This window comes from Corvus hawaiiensis, chromosome 5 (genome assembly GCF_020740725.1).
Source record: "Corvus hawaiiensis isolate bCorHaw1 chromosome 5, bCorHaw1.pri.cur, whole genome shotgun sequence".
Taxonomy (NCBI): Eukaryota; Metazoa; Chordata; class Aves; order Passeriformes; family Corvidae; genus Corvus; species Corvus hawaiiensis.
This window is the reverse complement of record NC_063217.1, coordinates 63,527,612-63,547,378: the sequence shown is the minus strand read 5'-3', so window position 1 is coordinate 63,547,378 and position 19,767 is coordinate 63,527,612. Positions and strand designations below refer to the sequence as shown.

Below are 19,767 nucleotides of genomic sequence, written 5' to 3'. Positions count from 1 at the left end.
TTTTCATTCAAAATCCACATCTTTCATTTCTTTATTTCTCCCTTTGAAATACAGCTCCTGCTTAGAAGGGTGTTTCCTTGAAAAAGAAATGGGCAGATAAAGGGGCCAAGTGGGTGTCCAGCCCAGCAGGGTAAGCAGCACAGCAGAGGGACAGCCCTCACCCTTGCCTTCACTCTCCGTCCCAACCCACAGCTGCCATCTGCTTCACAAACAAACCCTCCCTGAACAGTCCATCTGGCATTCCTCATTCTCTGAAACTATCAATTAGTTCAGGTAACAGCTTGGTAAAATGAAAGAAGTGCTTATTTTGGATCAATTACCCCTATTTAAGAAGCCTGTGAAAGCAACACCTCCAGCCTTGTTTTCCCTCAGCCCTGTAATATACCACATTGCGTTTCCCACTCGTGCTAACCAAGCCAATTCACTGCCGTCATGCTGCCTGCCCCAGATACACATTTTGCATCTACAAAACAAATGAGTCCATATGGGCTCAATGTTCATCAACAAAGTTCCAATCCCAGGGTCAGCACTGGCCATGAAGAAGCTTGGCTGTCCCGAACCTGCTGAAAGCCCATGGCCTGCTTTTCACCAAGCCCTGGAATTGAAGGCCAGCTCCTTTCCCTTCTCTGACCTGCTCCAAGAGGTAGTGGCAGCATAAAAAACAGGGGAGGAATCAACACTGTGCAAGTTTGATCCCATGATCTCCTTCCCCTGCAACAAAGGCAGGGCAACTTGGGCAAACACTTGTGAGATGGGCCGGGAAGGAACAAGCTGGATTTCTCTGCCATTTTAGTTCTGTGAAATGGATGCGCCCCAACGTCAATGCCCTTCTTGCAATGACCTCCTTGGGATTTGATCCAGGGGTCATTAGTGAGATCCAAGGGATCACTTATCATATGCAATTTCGGTAATTTATTTTTCCAAACTGCCTCTATAAAGCCTTTTTCTTTAGTGCCACAATCTCCCTCAAATAAAAGGCCTAAAACCGACAAGTGCTTCTGATTTCACTACAGTACAGTTTCCATACTCACATCAACACACTTTTATATGCATACCTGTCAATTTAATTCTATAGAGTACTTAAAGAATGAACTGCAGTGCTATGATAGTCCTGATCCTGGTTTTGAGGCTCTAAAGCAGTCAGAAAATAAAAAACCCCAAACCCTCAGTAAGTGCCAGATCTGTATCCCCACCAGAACAGGTGAGCTGTGGGGAGGGAATTTAGACCTGGTGCCTCGCACATCTGCATGCATACATCAGGTTGGTTGTGAGTGCAAAATTCTGCGTGCATAACCTTCTATGCATCCTACCTATTGAACAGACCTTTGGGAAGGCAGCTTAGTGAAACCCAAGAAAATCCAAGTATACTCTGAGCGCAGTTTCTGTCTGACCAAGTTTTATCCTGCAACCCAGCCGGAGTGATGATGAGCCTCACTAAGGCAAATGCTTCTCCCACCTACTACTTGCTCATGGAAAAAAGAGACAAGCGCTTCAGATGACAAGACAGGAATTGCTGGGAGAGGCACAGGATCAGCTTAATAACAAGAGTGCCTTTTCCTGGGAGCCACACAATCCCCTGGCCACTGACCCCGTGCAGGAGGTGCCCCCCCCGCCCAGTCATGGTGCCAGCCTGCAGAATTGTATCCATGAGCACTTGCTTGTCAGAGGGCTCTAGAGGATTTTGTTCTTTCCTGGCTGCAAGCTAAAGGCTGCTCTCCCTTCTCAACAGCCAGTACTGTGTCCCCAGCAGCTGAACCCCACGTACTTAATGCCCAAGCTTAGCGGGCAGCAGTACCAAGGTGTGCACGGACATGCAGATCTGCAGAATTAAGGCTTTCATACATGTTACAAGCACACATCAGGGGGTCTTAATGTTCATAAAGCACCTCAAATTCTCAAGGCAGTTCACAGGTTATATATGCAAAGAATACTGTCAGTCAGGTCAAGCTTTAGGAAAACATTTCCTTTTGACACAGGGGCTTAATTATGCTCATAGAAGACCTTGAAAATAACGTGATTTTGGTACAAGTCCAAAATTAGTCATAAGTGTTTTTTTGAAGAAGGACGGAATAAAACATTTACTTAAGTGCTTTCCTAAGTTCAGGCTTCAGTGATGTGTAACCTGGCTTTGCCCTCATCATCACTTAACAGTGCTCAGAGCTGCAGAACACCTGAGGACAGGGATGGAACAACGTCTTCCCTGAGTGAACCTGCAAGTAGAACTGGGAAAACAGAAGCAGAAAGACTCCTGACCCAGATTTGCTAGGATGCCTCTTCTAAAAGGCATAGCACTAATTGGTGGTATGTCAAACCACTCACCCAGACTGACACTCTGCCAGTGGCCACCTGTGGACCCTAAGGGACCAGATCTAATATGGGATATTTAGGAAAAGTGTGTGCACAGTGCGAGACCTCAAAAAGTTCTTCATTAACTCTCAAATATGTGCAGGGTCTCAATTACCAAATCTGTGATGCCTTTTTGAGAACAGCTCCCTTTAATGATTTTGCTGGGCAAAGGACCCAGCTCATTATCAGCTGGGAGTTTCCCCTCCTGCCTTGCTTTTCCAGACTTTGCTTGTTCTGCTGTGCCGTGGGTGGCTCTGCTATGGCAACAGCTAATTGGTCAATCTATCCATTGAGATCAACTTAATTCCGTTCATGACATAAAACACTTTGTGACAGCTCCTCAGAAACCCAAGCAGTTTGGCCAGGAGTTCTCTGCCTGTGTGCCGAGCTCCAGTGGGCATATGTGAAAGGATCACTGACAACTCAGACATTGTGTTCATGATGTTCCTGTGATATGTAGCACCCAGGCTCCAGTGCTGGAGAAGAAATTATACCAGTGTGTGGACTTTCTATAAGGAGCCCTGACTGTATATAACCAGCTTCACTTCTTCCCCTGCAGTCGTCTGAAATGAATTTCATTCCTGGGTCAAAATTGGTGTAATCACCACTTAAATCTGCATTATTTACAGAGCTTAAGTGGAGCTGATGCAGTACCTTGTGCAAACTCTCTTGTGTAGGAGTCAATTTTAACATTAATGTGTCAGGCATTTCCCATAGCAGCAAGGAATAGAGAAGACATAAAAGAATAAGGAAAACAAGATTACAGAACCACAAATATTGTCAAAACTGGCCTAGTGTAACCTCTGGAATAGCCCGTAACTTTCTTTTTTAACCAAGACTTCCAGCTGCCTCTATCTCATTAATTCAAAAAAGATTTTCATTCCAATGGCTTCTAAAGATGTAACAGCACATTTATGGGTCATTTTCATAGAATAACAGAATGGCTTGGGTTGGAAGGGACCTTAAAGATCATCTAGTTCCAAATCCTCTGCCATGGGCAGGGACATCTTTCCCTAGACCAGGCTGCTCAGAGCTCCTTCCAACCTGGCCTTGAACACTTCCCGGGACGGGGCATCCACAGCTTCTCTGGGCAACCTGTGGCAGTGCCTCACCACCCTCACAGTAATAATTTATTTCTAATATCTAATCGAAATCTGCCCTCTTTCAGTTTAAAACCTTTACCTCAAGGCTACCCTGCAATTTAGGGACTAAGAACATAAAACAAAATTAAACTAAATGTTTAATTAGTTCTAAATGGACAAAAGAGCATGGAGAATATTTTTTCCTTCCTTCTGTACTAAAGAAGCAAGTCAGACAAAATTTTAGGGATCGTTCTAAACACATTTGTTCCTGAATAAAATCTAACAAACACAAATTTTTGCTGGAAGCTGGTTTTCACATTTAACAAGTAAATCCACAAGGAGATTAAATGCAGCAAGAGCCCCAACAGTTGCATTTTTAGATGCTGCCATGACACTGCCAAGTCAAAATGTTTGACCTCTGCATGAAATTTCAATGTAAGATGAATTGTTGATTCTCTGGATTGACTCAGGAGGCAGTAATGTGATTCAAATCATCTGACTCTCAACAGAAACCATGTACTCTCGTGTAACAGTAAGCTACTTCACAGTTCAGTATTTTGACTGAAAAACCAAATCATGCACTGAACAACTAACAATGAGCTCTCACCTGGAAAGCAGAGCTCAGGATAAACTAAATTATTATGTCAGGTCATTATTATTTAGGTGTTTTGATTTATGTTAGTTCTTTTATTTTCAAATTCCCTCCCCAAATTCCCTCCCCAATATATTTTGGTGTACGTATCTGTATACAAATTGCAAATATTCTGTTATTTTTCTGTCAACGTTGACAGGGACTCTGGAGGGCAGCAAACCACCTGAACTCTTGTGTTAGGTAACAAGCAGACAGAAACTGCTGTCAAAATGTAAGAAATGAAACACACTAAGGGAAAAAGACCCAAAGCAAACCAGGAATTAAACATTTCAAACGGCTGCCTCTTGCTCCATTAGCAATTTCTGACACTGATAGCAGCATCTCCAGATCCTTTGTAAGAATACTGTCACCCACTTAACGCAGAACTGTTAATAAGCAGCCTCTGGAAACCTCTCAGATGCTCCTTTAGCCCACTGATCTGGTTTTGGTCTGTAAAATTAAGAAAAAACCTGACGTTATACTAGATCTTTTTTTCCAGCTAGTGAATTGTCATTTGAAAGAAGGCCACTAATGTACTGACACCTGCTAATAGCATAAAATACAGGACAGGACTACATGGACGGAGTGACGCTTTAAGCTTTTCTCTCTCTCCTTCACACTGTACAATACTTGTCTAGAACAGAGCCCTAAGTAAAAGACAAACTAATGCAGTTTTAACCCAAATTTCTGCTAACTCAGAGCTCTCTTACAAGTAAAGGCCTTCAGAATATACCATTTCCAAGCCTTGCAATTAATGAAAGCAGGCTTAATATTAATGCAGGGTGCTGGTGCATCATCCTTCTGAAGCCAGCCACATTTACTTCATGCAGAAACAACAAGGCAATGATAAATCCTGGTAAGATCATGAAGTGACCAGTGAACAGGAATTCAGATTTCTGGATTGAACTCTTGAAAAAGCTGGGGTCAGTCAATAAAAACAGAGTGTTCATCCATAACACACTGTAAACAAACAAACAAAATAAACATATGCCTTTTCAAAAGAACTCAACAAACATTTGATTGAACAAGTGTAGAAAACACTCAAGCTGTCATTTCAGTTGCATGTTTATGAGCCCCTGAAGAGTTCCATGACTGCTCTCAAGCACGTGGGTAAACCGGAAGTGTGCATATCTCATGTGAACCAAACGAAGGTGTGTAGATGATGAAACCGCATCCAGGCAGACACAACTGTTGCTATTGCTTTTCATGACCATCTCAGTATGGAGTGTGCAGGAGTGACAGTGCTCTGGAGGCATGTGCATGACTGGTCCAAATCCTAGAAAGCTGACTCGGTTCCTACCTGTGACCTTCCCCTGTCATTTAGTGTTGGATCTCTGTTTCTTTTTCAAGATTTCACCTCTTCACAGTCTTGATCAGTGGAAAGCTCCACATCGGACAGTCCAACCTCCATTGCCATAATCAATGAAATATCTGAATCACTGCTGACTGCTGGCTCCTGTTCATCTGTGAGGGTAGAAAAGACAGGAAAAGGTCATGTCTTTCTGTTAACGTATTACTAAGTTTTAGTTCTGCAGGTGGAACCCACAGGTCTCTCTACCTCTGAGGTTGTGATTAGATTCCAAACCGTGCTCTTACTCAGTATCTGTCTAAAACACTTCAAAAATATCACAAAATTCAAGCCATTCATAGTGAAAAACAGGATGAAAAGGATCCTGGATGGGTAACGATTTCTTATCTTAATCCTCCCAGGGCTTTTCATTCACGTCCTTCATGAACTTCTTCCCACCACCAGAGAAATTCCCTCCCTTTTTACTTCATCAACCTGGCATCATCCTACTCTCCCCACAAAGACGGCAAGTTAAGGACAAAGCCACAGGCACCTGGTGGAGCAACTCAGTCATCAGGAAAACATTCCTAACAGGAAAAAATCTGCCCAAACCCTCATTAAGTGACAGAATCTCAGAGGACATTTTTAAGAGGGCAGTAGTCTAATGTCTGGAAGTAGCAACGTGGGAATTGGACCAGGACAAAACAAATCCAGGACTTTAGACCAGGCTACCTGCCTTCTCAAGTGGCTTCTCTCATCCTCTTCTAGTCTCTTTAAATTTACTCCTTACTCTGATTTGAAGATATTTTGCAGGTTCTTGATTCAGGCCAAAGGGATCTACCTTAATGCACCATGACCCCAAATACACTAAGAGTTGTGTTACTGACTTCTGCCAAACTGCAAATCACATCAAAACTACAAGCATAGGAAGAGCAACTTGTTTTTGTTTTGATCCCACAGCACTTACCATGTGTGTATTTAGCAGCAAATAAAGCCAACAGATTTTAAAGGACTAAAAGCTAATTTTCTTCCAAGAACAATCAGGAGAAGCAAAGCACACTAGGGAGATTTTCAAAGGCACAAAACCCTCACAGGAGGCTGAGTCCTGAGAGAAAAATTTGACGGTTCATATTTTCAAGTGGTTTAATTACAATGATGGTATTTATACTGTAACAATACAATGTATTTAAATCTGTGGCAGTTTTTTCTTTACATATTTTTCAGACAATAGAAGCAGAGCCTGATTGATGCTAAAAAGTCTAGAAGTTGAATATCTAAGAATTAGTAAGTAAGAAACATGACAGAAGAGCCAAGAAAATAACTCCTCACAGTTTAATTATTCACTTGAAGCTAAGTGAGCACAATTAGTCACCTCTCAAGAGCATCATGATTTTTAAATCTTTTATAGAAAACACCCCCAACATGTGTTTACTTGTGCTGGGATTAGACCTCATGTTCTGTGGAGAAAGCTTGAATGGGGTCTGCATTATTTCAACTGAAAGAGTCAGTGTTTTCCTTCGCAATTCTTCCCAGTTTTCACCCTGGATTATTTTTATACTTTCTTGATTGCAAGATAAATAATTAATGCACACATCTTTACATCTCTTTCTTTTCTTGCCCTTTCAATATGACATTAGTAAACATTTCAAGGCTTTGCTTCTGACTATAAATGTTTCCACTGGAGGTGGAGGAAGTATTTACAAGCTGAATGATACAACCTCTGCAGACTTCAGTGGGCTTCAATGACATTGAACCTTTAGGTGAACTGCTAGATCCTAGAGCACATCAGAACATCTCATATACCTCCAACACCTAAAGCATCATCTTTAGTGCTAACAGCTCCCTGAGCCAGAATAATGTGGTTTCAGACCACTGGATTATTTATCTTCCTCTATAATTAATAGAATTCTTAAGAACAATGAAAATTATGCTTAACAGCAAGTTTATTTTTGCAAGACAGAGTTCCTAAGGCTTAGCCATGTTGAACAGCCACTTGGAGCACTCTTGAGAGCAGAAGTGTTTTCCATCTGACCTAGCTGTGCAGAAGAAAAGGACTGGCTGAATGGTGACAGCCAGATGCATGCTGAAGAGGCAGGCAAAGCTGCCAACACCAAATGTCAGAGCATCAAACAAGCAGTGTTTAATAGTGCTGAAATGTTATTTCAAGAATTGTTGTTTCTTCCAGGGTTGCACAGCAGAAAAAAATCTCAGCTGAGTTCAAGACAGGCAGATAGAACAAGACCAGATTTGCAGCTCACCTACCTAATGTCTGATGGAGGTACAGCAGCACCCACTCTCCAAACCAGCAAACTTGAGTTTTACATTACTAATCCTATAAAATTATTCAAATTCTTGGATTTTAGTCTTTGCAAAGTGTGGGCTTTGTTGTTTGTCTTCTTTGGAACTGAAGGGCAGGTCAGCAGGAACAAGGAACAAAGGAAAGATCCTAAAAACACCCATGCCTACGCTCTGGCATTGCTTTTCCAGCACTGTGATAATGCCTAGAAACAGGAGCACTCCACCTTCCTTGCTTGCTACCAGTGCAGCCGTTCAAAATCCTAAAGTTACAGCTTTGGCAGAGTCGGGAGAACAACTCAGACATCACCATCCTTTACACCTTCCCTTTCAGAGAAGCACTGACATTTCCTTGGAAGCTGTAGGCAACATAAAGAAATTAATGCATCCCTCAGCATTACCTGCTGGCTCCTGTAAACAGGAGTCCTACTGCTGACCCCAAAACACAGAGAATGAAACTCTGGGAGGCTGCAGAAGTTACACCAGACACGGATCAGCTGTAAGTAACTGGCTGCAAGGTCTACAAACTGCCTCACTGTGGCTCCCCCACACAACACAGGCTTGCCAGACTGTGCTGGTTTGTTTTGTTGGGTTTTTCTTCGGCTGGCTGCTCAGTAACACAAGCCAGCACAGTTACTGCTACTTGTTAAAGGTAAGCAAACCTCAACTACGTTGCAAATGCCAGGAGCTTAGCCTGCATTTTGCATCCCTGCCTTTTAGATCCTATTTACAATGACAAAGCTTTTACAATCACACAGCTTCTACAGAAGATGCCTGACTCATTGTTAACAACCTTTATGAGACTTTTGCAAATTTTTTGTAATTTTTTGCTGTTTTTAAAGCCCTGAAGTCAGATGAGGATCTCAACTTTCAGTGAAGATCTCAGCTTTCACTTAAAAATAAATGAAGCTTAAGAGGCAAAAAGGAAACAGAATTTAAAAAATTAAATCTCTAATTTCTAGACAGATTTTATGCTGGAATATCTGACTTGTGATTTTAGATACTTGAGATTAGCAACCCTGTCTAACCACACACACTATAATACTTCCACTGTGTTTTACAGCACTTCCTGCCACAGGCAGAAAGCCTTTTTCTTAATGAAGTGAAAGGCACATCCCAAGCTGCTTTCCAGCCGGAGTGTTAGCGCCTACAGCAGGGAACTGTAGACCTCCCTCCCACATTCCTCTCATGTCAGTGAAACATAATACACCACAGCACACTGCCTGTCCAGAAAGACTTTTTCCACTCGTATTTCCTGACACACATTTGTTTGAGAGGTGAAATTAACCAAACTCGTTCTCTAGCCATTATTATTTTAAGTCAATTACACTAGCACTGGAAGAGTATCACCACGTAGATTTGGAAGTAGCCTACATAAAGGTGGTACAGCCCTTACTTCTTGAAAACTGCATCAAGTGATGCTTACATTTGAATATTACTGCAATCAAACAAGGATGAAAATAGCTAAGTACACTGATGCTTTGTAAAACAGTAAGATTGCACACTAGTAATAGTTATCTACTGCTGCTGCTATTCGCAACCATTGGTGTAAGTCTGTAGCTGTTATACACTAATAAATATTCCAAAAGACATTCCTAAGAATTTGATACTGTTTGCAAGAGGCTTGGGAGGGACCTAAGCATTTAACAGTGAGTGAAAAGTGCATTTACAAACCCATTCCTCTGCCAATCATACAGGCATGGGCACCAGCTGAGATATACTTGCAATGACCCACTCAAGCGTGAGAAACAAGCCGATGAAACTCTGGTGGACTTTGCACTCATGGGGGCCTCACTTCTGCTCACCACTGTGCTCCTTCCAAGGAGGCCATATCCCATACTGTCCTTTGATGTCCCTAGGACACAGACAATGCCATGGGGCTCTCCTAAAATTGCTCTGGCTTGCCTCAGAGGCTGAGATTTCCCCCAAGCTCACCAAGCTGTAAAGGCTGTAAAACCCTGTAACTGGGCTAAAACGTCCAAAAGCAATTTGCATCAAGGAAATCAGCAGAAAAATGAGACCACACTAAAATGTTAACAACAAAAGCTTCTCAGCATTAAATATATATAAAGTTTGTCTATGATGGAACTTTTTTCCTTCTCCGGACCTTTGGGTAACTCTCTGCTATTACGCCCGTTTGAGAATAAGCAGAGAAGTACTGCTACTCATTTCACATCCTCACTGTGGTGAAATACACCTTCTTTCAGAACTCTTCAGTTTGTGAAGACAGATTTAAACAAAGATATGAACCTCCCAGTGTTAGTTATGCTCCCAGATCTAGACAAGTATCTAAAATGCAGGCATTACCATAAACCTCATTCCAGTCTGGGGCTCACTTCTTCTAAGAAAACATTCAGATGTGTCTAAAAGGATTTTGCTTCGTAAGAAACCAGAAATGTGACCATCTCCTACAGCTTTGAGGACCTGATCAGAAAATATATCCAAAGTCATTAGAAGCATTGATATGGGATCTTTATCAAAGCACAATCTGCTCAGCTTGAAACCACAGAAGAATATCAATGCAAGCAGTGCTATTCAGATTTTGTTTCCAGTATCAGAACAACCAGGACACAATTAATCACATTTGATTCATGAGAAAGAGAGAGACATATCTAGAGGCCTCTAGTTTTTTTTGTCTGCCTAAGAATGCACTTCATCATGACAGAGTTTATTGTTACCTCCTAATGCAGCCTTGCCACTGCATCACTTTGCTGTTCATGGTTTAAGAGGAAGAGCATCTTATGAAATTACTACCTCAAATGGCAACTCTTTCCACAACAATACCAGTTAAATTTATCACTAAGACCCCTTCTTTTAAAAACATTACTGATTGTTAAAATAATTCTCAAATTAATCATCCCATACTTCTCCTTGGATCATTTCACAAGTCTCAAATTTCTTCCATATAATCTTGAGAATTGTAACACTTTAGAACGGGTAAAAACTGCACTAACATAACATAAAGTAAAATACATGTTAAAAATGCCTATAAAATCTCTAATGCAAAAGAAACAGTGGTGATATATCTGAGGAGAAAGGGTTATAAAACCCCTTCTTACTAATGCAGTCCTTCTGTACACAGAGGCTAATAAAATGGATGACTAAGTTTGGCTGGCTACAATTGAGAACAGAGCACTGGGGAACATTTTATTGCTGTTCCCTAGCATCAGAGGGAGATTTATCTGAGCAGCAAAGGGAACAAGTACTTGAATGTGGTAACTGCTTTTGGAAGGAAAGGTTAGAGTCTTTTTTGTAAATAACAAGCCAGAGCTCTTTGAATGTACTAATGACAACAGAGCTTCTTCCAGGAGGTAAAGCAGATGATGTCTGAAACATTTTGCAAAGAATACCCAGACACCAGCACACAGGGAAAGAACCACATGCTATGACCTGGCAAGATAAATTCAAGATGACACTTCAAAAATATCTTTACCTGCACCAAACCCTTAAGTGGTTGAGAGATGTGGTAGATGGGTCTGGATATGACATAAAACACTAGAGACTCTCCCAAAGTAAACTTGTCTTTTTTTTCTTACTACTGAATAAAAAGGCAACAAAATTTCTTTCTTTAATCTTTTACTAGGATATGTGGTTTGGGAGAACATACAGCATCTCTTAATGGAAAATAGACAAAGACATAGTTCCTTGTCTTCAAACATCCTGCAGTATGAAGGGCTAACATCATCATCATCATCTGGAAATCACACCCCAGTATCTCAAGCCAAGCATCAAAATGGAGAATTTATTTGTAATATAACTAATTTTCTGAAGCGTAAATTTGGAGCATGTTGTACTTAAGCAATAAACTTTAACACCAGTTACCTGAGAAGACACCTTGTGCTTTGGCAAGACCAATAAACTCATTTTCAGAGAGAGCGCAGAAAATATCAGCACCCAAATGCTTTCTCCAAAAGAAAGAAAAAAAATCCGTCCAAATAAGGATATATAACACAGGGAGCAGACAGCAAACACATTTGCAGAAAGCTGAGCAAAATAAGGGAAGAACACATACCAGATGTTATTGTATGGAAGCAGTTGGGCCCAACTGGCTGGAAAAGTAAAACTTTTTTTTTCCATTGTGTTATATATATATATGTCTATCTTTAATGAGCATATACTAAATCCTTGGGATTTTACCCAGGAATCAGAACACTCAGCCTTTGAAATTCACAGCACATATTAACATTATCGTAGAAATCAACACTTTGGAGATCAGTCTCCTCGCTGTGAGAGACTGGCTGACATTTTGGGAACTTTTGATCAGCTGTCTTAGTGGGGAGCTGCCAACCCTGTCTGTGATACAACAAACATGCCTCTGCCAGGTATGACACAAGAAAATCTAGTATTTTTGCTTTCAGTATAATTTCCTCTTTGTCCTTACTCTCATGTGTAACAGGCTCATCATACTCCTGCCCTGGGACCAGCAGGGAAACTCTTTCTGTGGCCTAGATCCTGCAACATCATTTTCTCTTTACATGACTAGTCTTACCTCTTTCCCACTCTAAACTCAGTCAAAATTTGGTCACAAAGATTACCAGAACAGTCAGTGGAGTCATCACACTGTCTCTTGCACTTCATGCTCTTGGATCAGCTCATCCCCATATTCAAGGTCCTTCACAGTTTATCTGCACATCTGGTCTTCACAGAATCATAGAGAGGCTTGGGTTGGAAGGGACCTTAAAGATCATCTAGTTCCAGCCCCATGCTGTAAGCAGGGATGCCACCTAACAGATTTTATTCACTACAAAGTGTTTTATTCCATCTTTGACCCCATTCCTCAGTCCCACACTCTCCTCATTTCACCAACAGACAAGAACCACTCTACTTCCTTCAAAATGGGGCATCCAGCCTCTTAAACCTTTGCAAAGCTGCCTATCCTTTCTCCCTCCAGGCCTTCCCACTGTCTAGAAGGAGAGAGGGACAGTGGGATGCTGCTGCACACCCTCCTTTACTGTTCACCACTGGCCATCCTCAGTGCCCAAATACTGCACCAGGTGCACCTCTGGTCAGGACATCATGTTCTCCTGATCCCACAGGAAGTTTCATAAATAAATGTGAAAGTATTTCATTCAATGTACCAACTGGTGCAAATTATTATTATTTAGAACATGCAAAATTATTCATGTACTTGACTGAAAATCAGAAAGTGACATCTCCAATAAGAAGGGAAAAGATTAAAAACCACTGAAGCACAGGGCTGCAAGTACATGACAGTTTTGATTCTCAAGTTCCTTAGCTGCCTTTGGTAATATATTATTGCATTCAACACCTGCAAGCTGTCCCTGCTGTAACCATGCTGTTATACGTCTAAAACATCAGGTGTGGTACGGGGACTATTTACTTGGTTTTCTTAGCCGATGCTGAATGACCAGGGCTCCTTGGTGTTACTGCAAAACAATGAGCATGAAGTGATAAAGTTACAGAAAAATCATGCTTTGTCATGTTAATGGTGTGTACAGGATTTTGCAAGGACTATCCCAGTAGCCAAGGTGAGATGTGGAGAGATAAACACCCTTTGAGCAGTGAGCAAACACCTTTAGTCACATTGCCAGCCATTCAAAACTCTGAGAGGGACAGCAGGTGTGAGACAAAAGCAGAGCTAAATGCTGTATCTACTAGTGTGTGTTGTACAACACATGGCCTATTGGTAGGCTGGCAGAATAAAGAGACTTTTACATCCAAACAGTATAATCCCAAGATTTAATCCTGTGCATCTCAGCTTCCATGGGCTATCCTGGGGACTGCTACTGTGACTGAACCTTCTTATCTGTATTTTAAAAACCTGTGTCAGGAGAGTGCTCTGCTTCTAGCAAGCCTGAAAAAAGGAAATAACAGCCTCACTCAGATACTGGATTGAATGAGCAAGAGTGTAATGGTGAGAGAAATTTCAGTTCTCATGTTCCTTAGTGTAGTGGTTTGGTCCAAAATACTCATTACTGTTTACTAACTAAGGAACATCAGGAAGAACATCCTTTGAAGGGGTGATTTAGAGATGAACCGGCCAACACCAAGCAAGTCCCTCAGAGCAATCATGCTGCAGAGGTATCGCAAGACTCCCCAGCTGGATACAATATCAAACCAGAAGACTCAATGTAAGACAGTGGTTTCCAAAACCTTTTTCTCTGGTCTGATCATGCTGCAGAGCTGTGACCTCTCCTTGGGGAGCTCCATGGCAGAAAGCAGCTGCACAAAGCCAGCTGAGATTTCTCCTCCTCAGGACTGCAGGGGAATGCAAGAAAGCATTTGGTGCCCGGAAGAGCAACCTATCATGGACATAGAATGAGACTAGGACATGGAAGTAGACATGCAGCTTTTTATAGGATGATAGAAACTTCTCACTCCTTCAAGTCATGTACAAGGTGGCTACTAGACAGTAAAAATCCACACAGGAGAAATTAATTCTGAGAACTTGATGTAAAACATAAGACTGCTGTGACAAACAACCCCCCCATATTTCTGCCTAATCACTATGAACTGCTTCCTCAATTACAAGTATGCACACAGCTATAACAGGGAACAGCTTGCCTCAAAGACAACTCCTGTTTATTTTTGAATGAGGGGGTTGGAAAAGCTCGCATAAGTCTGCCTGAGTTTGTCTGTCATAGCAGCATGTGCGTGATTTTCCAATCTGTCTCTTTAAATACCTCCTACTGCGTAAGCTCTCAAAAACCCCAGGTCACCAGAAAAGCACAGTACTGAGGAATCAGATACTGAACTCCCAAGAGCAGTTACACCAAACATCCTTCAGCAAAGATGTCACAAAAATACCTGTGCATATATTAGAGGATTTAATGAGCAAATACACAAGGAGGTGGCTGAAGAGCTCAGCAGTGGTGGAATTACTTGAATGAAGTGTGTGTGCATCTCCTCTCCCTCTCACTCACACATGATCATGACTTCCTATCCAATGCTGCTAACACTGAGCTCCACCTGAGATGCCAAGAAGGATAAAGGGGCAAGTCATTAACCCAGAACTTTGTGGGCTTTAATTCTGTGCATGTTGGTAGGAACTCCATCCTCATGATGCACGTTGGGGACAGTGATCCTTCGCTGAAATCCAATTCCATTAGAAAAGTCCATAATAAAAATTTCACTCAGGGATGTCTTCTCATTAGATATTAAAAAAAATACATGCAGTCATGAAGCCAAAAGAGAAAAACCTCACAGGGGTGGTGGAAGAACCTGCACATCAGATAAATAATTTTTACTGTCGTCACTAGCAAAATGCAAGTTTTAACAGTTACCAACTTTCAAGTTTAATTTTTACTTTAAGGAAAGAACAGTCTTTCATTTTTGTTCAGTATAAGGAAACAACATGCCTGAGAATGGGCTTGACTCTTGCAGCAGCAGCTCCATTGCCTGAAGCAGGGCACAGCTGTAGGGCCACTGTGCCTGACAGAGCAGATTAGGACAGCATTCCATCCACACACCCTTCAGTATCCTCCACACTACCCAAGCACTGCCCACAAACACCAGACATGTTGTTTCATGTGCAGAGACCCTAACATTGTATATCACACCTTTTTTTTTACCCTCTGACACCTCACAATGAAATCAGTGTCTCTCCCACCAGCTCACACATGTGGACTTGCAGAATTTGACCATTTATAGTCTCCTGCCTCATGCTCACAGGACTGTCAGGTACATGTCCCCAAAAACCTGGGAGACATTGGACCAAAGTACACTGCTTAGGCTAAAGATGAATTCTTGCAAGTCCATAAAACCAGAGAATACTTGACAGAAACAGCACAACAACTTAGAGAAAATATGTTCTTCAACCTTACAAGACTGTCTAACCTGATTTGATTTGGACAGCTTAGTTATATATTTTGTCACAGGACATGGCTTATCTACTTGCTGTAGCTCAAGAGACAAAGATTGAGTTAAGTATTATTCAGCTGTAGACAAATTTGTAACATCAGAAAAAACCCCCCAGAATCATGGTGCCTCAGCAATTTCTCAATGACTCTCTAAAAAATCCTAGTTTAAAAGCAAAGAACATGCTTTTCAGTCTCCCAGACTCCATCAGGTTGTAGATGTAGTCTTTCTTGATGGTGTGGCATCAGCAATAGTACAATATTCTGCGGACAGGGCTCATGTATATATCAAAACAAAGTAAGAACCTGAACAGATCACTACAGACATACCCTATAGCTTTACTATTTCCTCTCTTTCAAGATGGGCACATAGGCAAACAGATTATAGATTGATCAATTAAATAAGAACATCCAGTTTTCCATACAGCAGAAATAATTTCTGCTGTTTATATGTCTGTTAGCAATGAAGGAAAATAACGTGACAAGGTGAAGTGTCACCCCTTAATTTCATTCAAATTGCAGTTGTTTTTAAAAATAAATTGTAGGTGCTTTCAAAGCATTCCACTGATTTAAATCTCCTCCCTATGGGGTTCTTACAGTATCCATACACTTCCTCTTTTGAAGCCCCTAATTAAAAATTCTGCAAGGAAGCTTTCTTTAACATCCAGTTTCACAGAATCCTTAGAGAAGGAAGTTTTAATCCTAACTGAAAACAGTGTACACTTAATTTCTAGTGCCCCCTGTTCAGGTATATTCTTGGTAGGTACTTGTATATGATCCTCCCTCATACACACACACAAAGGACAGCTCTGACCTTTACTGACCACTGACAACACTTAAGATGAGGTACTACCAACTTCTAAAGCTATCAAAAACCTTTCATTTAAAATAATTAATCTCAAATACTTCACTATTCTCAGATTTTCTTCTCTGGAGCCTTATGTGATGATGTTTTAAAACAACAGCAGGAAAAAGGGTAGACAAGTGTAGAGACCAGGCTTTGACACAGCTTCAGTGTAACAGTACCTTTAACACAGGGAGTATTACTCTACTTAGAGTGAAGGCTGTAGGAGACCTGCTCTGGAATGGATGTCCTGGGTAGTTGAGTCTACACTCCACAATTGTAATGGCTGCATGACACAATCCCTTTCAGATTTGCTAGTAATTAGCAACATTCATTACACCAGCTACTTCACTGATCTCTGTGCCAGTGCAGAACTGCAGATGGGTGGCAGCTAAAAGCCCTAATACCTGGTTTTCAAGAGCCCTTCATGCAACACTGAACCACAGAGATTTAATTTTTTTTTTTTTCAACATCCTACAGTGACAGATGAGTTCAGTTGCTAACTCTGCTTTCTCTTAAACCTCACAAGGCTATCAAACCTTGCAACACATTTTATATTCCAGTGTAACTATGCAGCTTTTGAACAGCTTTATTCCAGATCTGATCTTCCCTGCAGCCTACTCAATAGTTTCACTATCAGTAATATACCTACAGCTGTGACCAGCTCTCTGATTGAGAAGTATTACAGCTGGTAATGGGGTCCGAGGCTGCGACCCAGGAAGAGATGACCGGTCCAGGGAGATGGTCCCAAAAGGAATCGCCTTCCCAAGGTCCGGTGTCTTCCTCTCAGCTGCTGGCAGAGGGGCCCTTGCAGAGGCTGTCAGCTCTTTAGTGATTATCAGCTCATGATTCCAGCTCAGCTCTGCAGGGCAGCCTCCAGGCCAAACCAGACCAGAGAGAGACAAGAAGGCTCGTGTGGCTGGTTCCGCACGAAGGTAGCTTTATTGTGGGCTCCCTCCGGCAAAGGGGAGGGCCAGGGACGAGCTCTCGCTCCCAAGGGGCTCGAGGGAGCTTGCCTTTATAGGGATACAGGGGATCAGTAGGGGACCAATGGATTACAGAGGATCTGGGACAGACCAATGGGCTACAGAATGATCTGCATAGTGTCTCCCAAAGGACTGGGGGTCTACCTTTCCTCGCCATGACCCAAAAGTAGTTGCCTTTCCAGGGAGTCCTGCTGGGAGATTGCTCAATCTCCTTATCTCAGCAGACACCCCTCCAGGGCAGTGGCTGGGCATACCCCATAGAGAAGCAAATCCAACTAAGACCCCCAACAGCAAAATGTTAACTTTTATACCTAGAAGTTTGTAACTTCTCACTATTTGGATAGTCTGTGTACTGAGAAGGTCTTTGTGTGCCACTAGGTCTGTGGGTCAGCCTTTTGCAGGGGGTGCAAATTACTCAGACTGCTGCTGGCATTTATGGATTGGCAGGTAGGGGATGACATTGTCAGCTGATATAATCTATAAATCTCATAACTGGGATGGAGTACTAGGAGTACTAGATTTCTGCAGTCCAAAACAGCCCATAGTTTCCATCAGAAACATCGCTGCAAGGACTTCCTGAAAACTTAAGCAAAACCCCCTGATTTAATTGGTCCAGGCGTAGTTGTTTTTATGAGAAACATGTCTCTTTTCATTAGTTTAGAAATAATAAACCCCCCCCAAACTCAGAGATTATAGCAAAACCTTTCCTTTTGGAAAAGTAAACCTTTCTAATGTCCTTTGCATCTTCTTTAGATTGCTTCCACAGTTTACTTAGAGGATTAAGCAATATTTTTTACCTAATCAAAAGCATTCCACAGGCAAGAAAAATAAGCACATTTAAAACCCATCACTAGCACATGAAATGAGGATTAAAATATGACTAGGAGGTGTACAGAACCACTGTTTGTTTGGAACGGAGATGTCCAAAACATTACTTGTGTCTTGTGGCAGGGCTAGTGCACCAGATGAAATTCTAACAAGCTTGTCTGTGTACATTAATGCACACTCACAGAGAACACATGAGTACAGAACAACAATCAAAAAAAGCTCTCATAAAGGAAGAGGTCAACTGTTTATCTTGTATGTTCATTTTCAAAAACTTAAATCAGTTGATGCCAATCACCTTTTAACTGGAACACTCTTTTGACAATCCTGCAATAGCTCAACATTTTTTTTCCCATTAAAAATAAAACTGATGTGCCAGGCCAGGCCTGCTACATTCAAATTTTCTCTGAAAAAAATTTATGAAAATAGCTTCATGTAAAGAAGAAAAAAAAGACAATCAGCCTTTACAACAACTGAAACCAAACTGAAAATTTCAATTTAAAGAGTTTAAACTAATTTAATGTGAGTCTTCTTCTGATCCTGTGTCTCCTTCCTGCCTGCCTCCCTTTCTGTCCAAAATGAGCCCGTATTAAAAAGAACAGCAGTTTTTCTTGACCTAAGATCTGAAACCAAGATTTTTGTCTCTCCAGCCTAAAGCAAAAGTGCACACACACTCCCTCTTCATTTACCTACCTTCTTTTGCTTCCTTGCTCATGGTTCACACAAGTAACATGACAAAAAAACGTGAGTTTCATTTACTGGATTGCAAAATGCTGGGTGTGCCAAAACCCAGAGAGGGGCCCAGGACAACAAGCAGCAAAACTAACACTGAAGAGGGAACTCAATCTCACGTAGAGGCCACTAAAGCTGCCTAAAGGGCACCTGAGGATAACTTCTCACTTGCCAAGAGCCCTTGGAGGCCTGGGTCTGGCTGGTAGGAAATCCTGCAGGGACATCAACAGAAACTGGTTCTAGGCTATATAAATCTAGGGCCGTTTAGCATTTCCTTTCAAGTAAGCCTCCAGTCACAATGTACTTTCAACTGAACAACTTCTGGCATCAGAAAATCCCCTCCAAACCCCAGCTTTTACCAGGGATGCTTGCTGAAACACTCATGGGAACATGAGAAAGGCCAAACCCAGGACATCCATTTTCAGAGTTTCTTAGAGCAGTGGATGGGAAAGGTCAATTTAAGTTTCAACAAACTGCAGCTGGAATTTTACTAGAAAATATGTTCATTAGGTCACTTGGCCACCACCACTAGCATCAAGATCTCACTACCACTCTACATGTGAAACTCAAGTTGAAACAGAGTAATTTTAAAACACTGCTTCTCTGCATGAAAACCTTTTGTCTCTGTTTCAATTTTTTAAGTTAATATATATTCCAGTTCCACCTTCTTTTGTGTTCTGAGCATTCACACTCCTTGGAGAGGCAGAAGAAATAGTCATTACCCTATATACCGATACCTCCCTAGAAAAATAAAAGTAACAAAACCACTCTAAAAACCTGGAAACCAATCATGTAACTTAAAAAAATGTAAATGTCTCTGCACTGTTCATTATTGTTTCCCTTAGATACACTACGGTAAAGTTAGAGTCAAAACTCTGTGACATTAAGTTCAGTTTTAACCCCATTTGTCATTCCTTTTTA

The 19,767-nt window shown here is 41.5% G+C and overlaps 1 protein-coding gene across 1 annotated transcript in view; it reads right to left on the bottom strand.

The window, feature by feature from the left end:
• Positions 1-5,260: 5,260 nt before the first annotated feature.
• The window catches only part of RNF150 (ring finger protein 150), a 115,606-nt gene continuing 101,099 nt past the window's right edge, over positions 5,261-19,767 (bottom strand). The window contains exon 7 of the mRNA XM_048304578.1: positions 5,261-5,523. Coding sequence (XP_048160535.1) covers positions 5,405-5,523 — 119 coding nt within the window. The 3' untranslated portion in view covers positions 5,261-5,404. The remainder of the gene's footprint in view (positions 5,524-19,767) is intronic.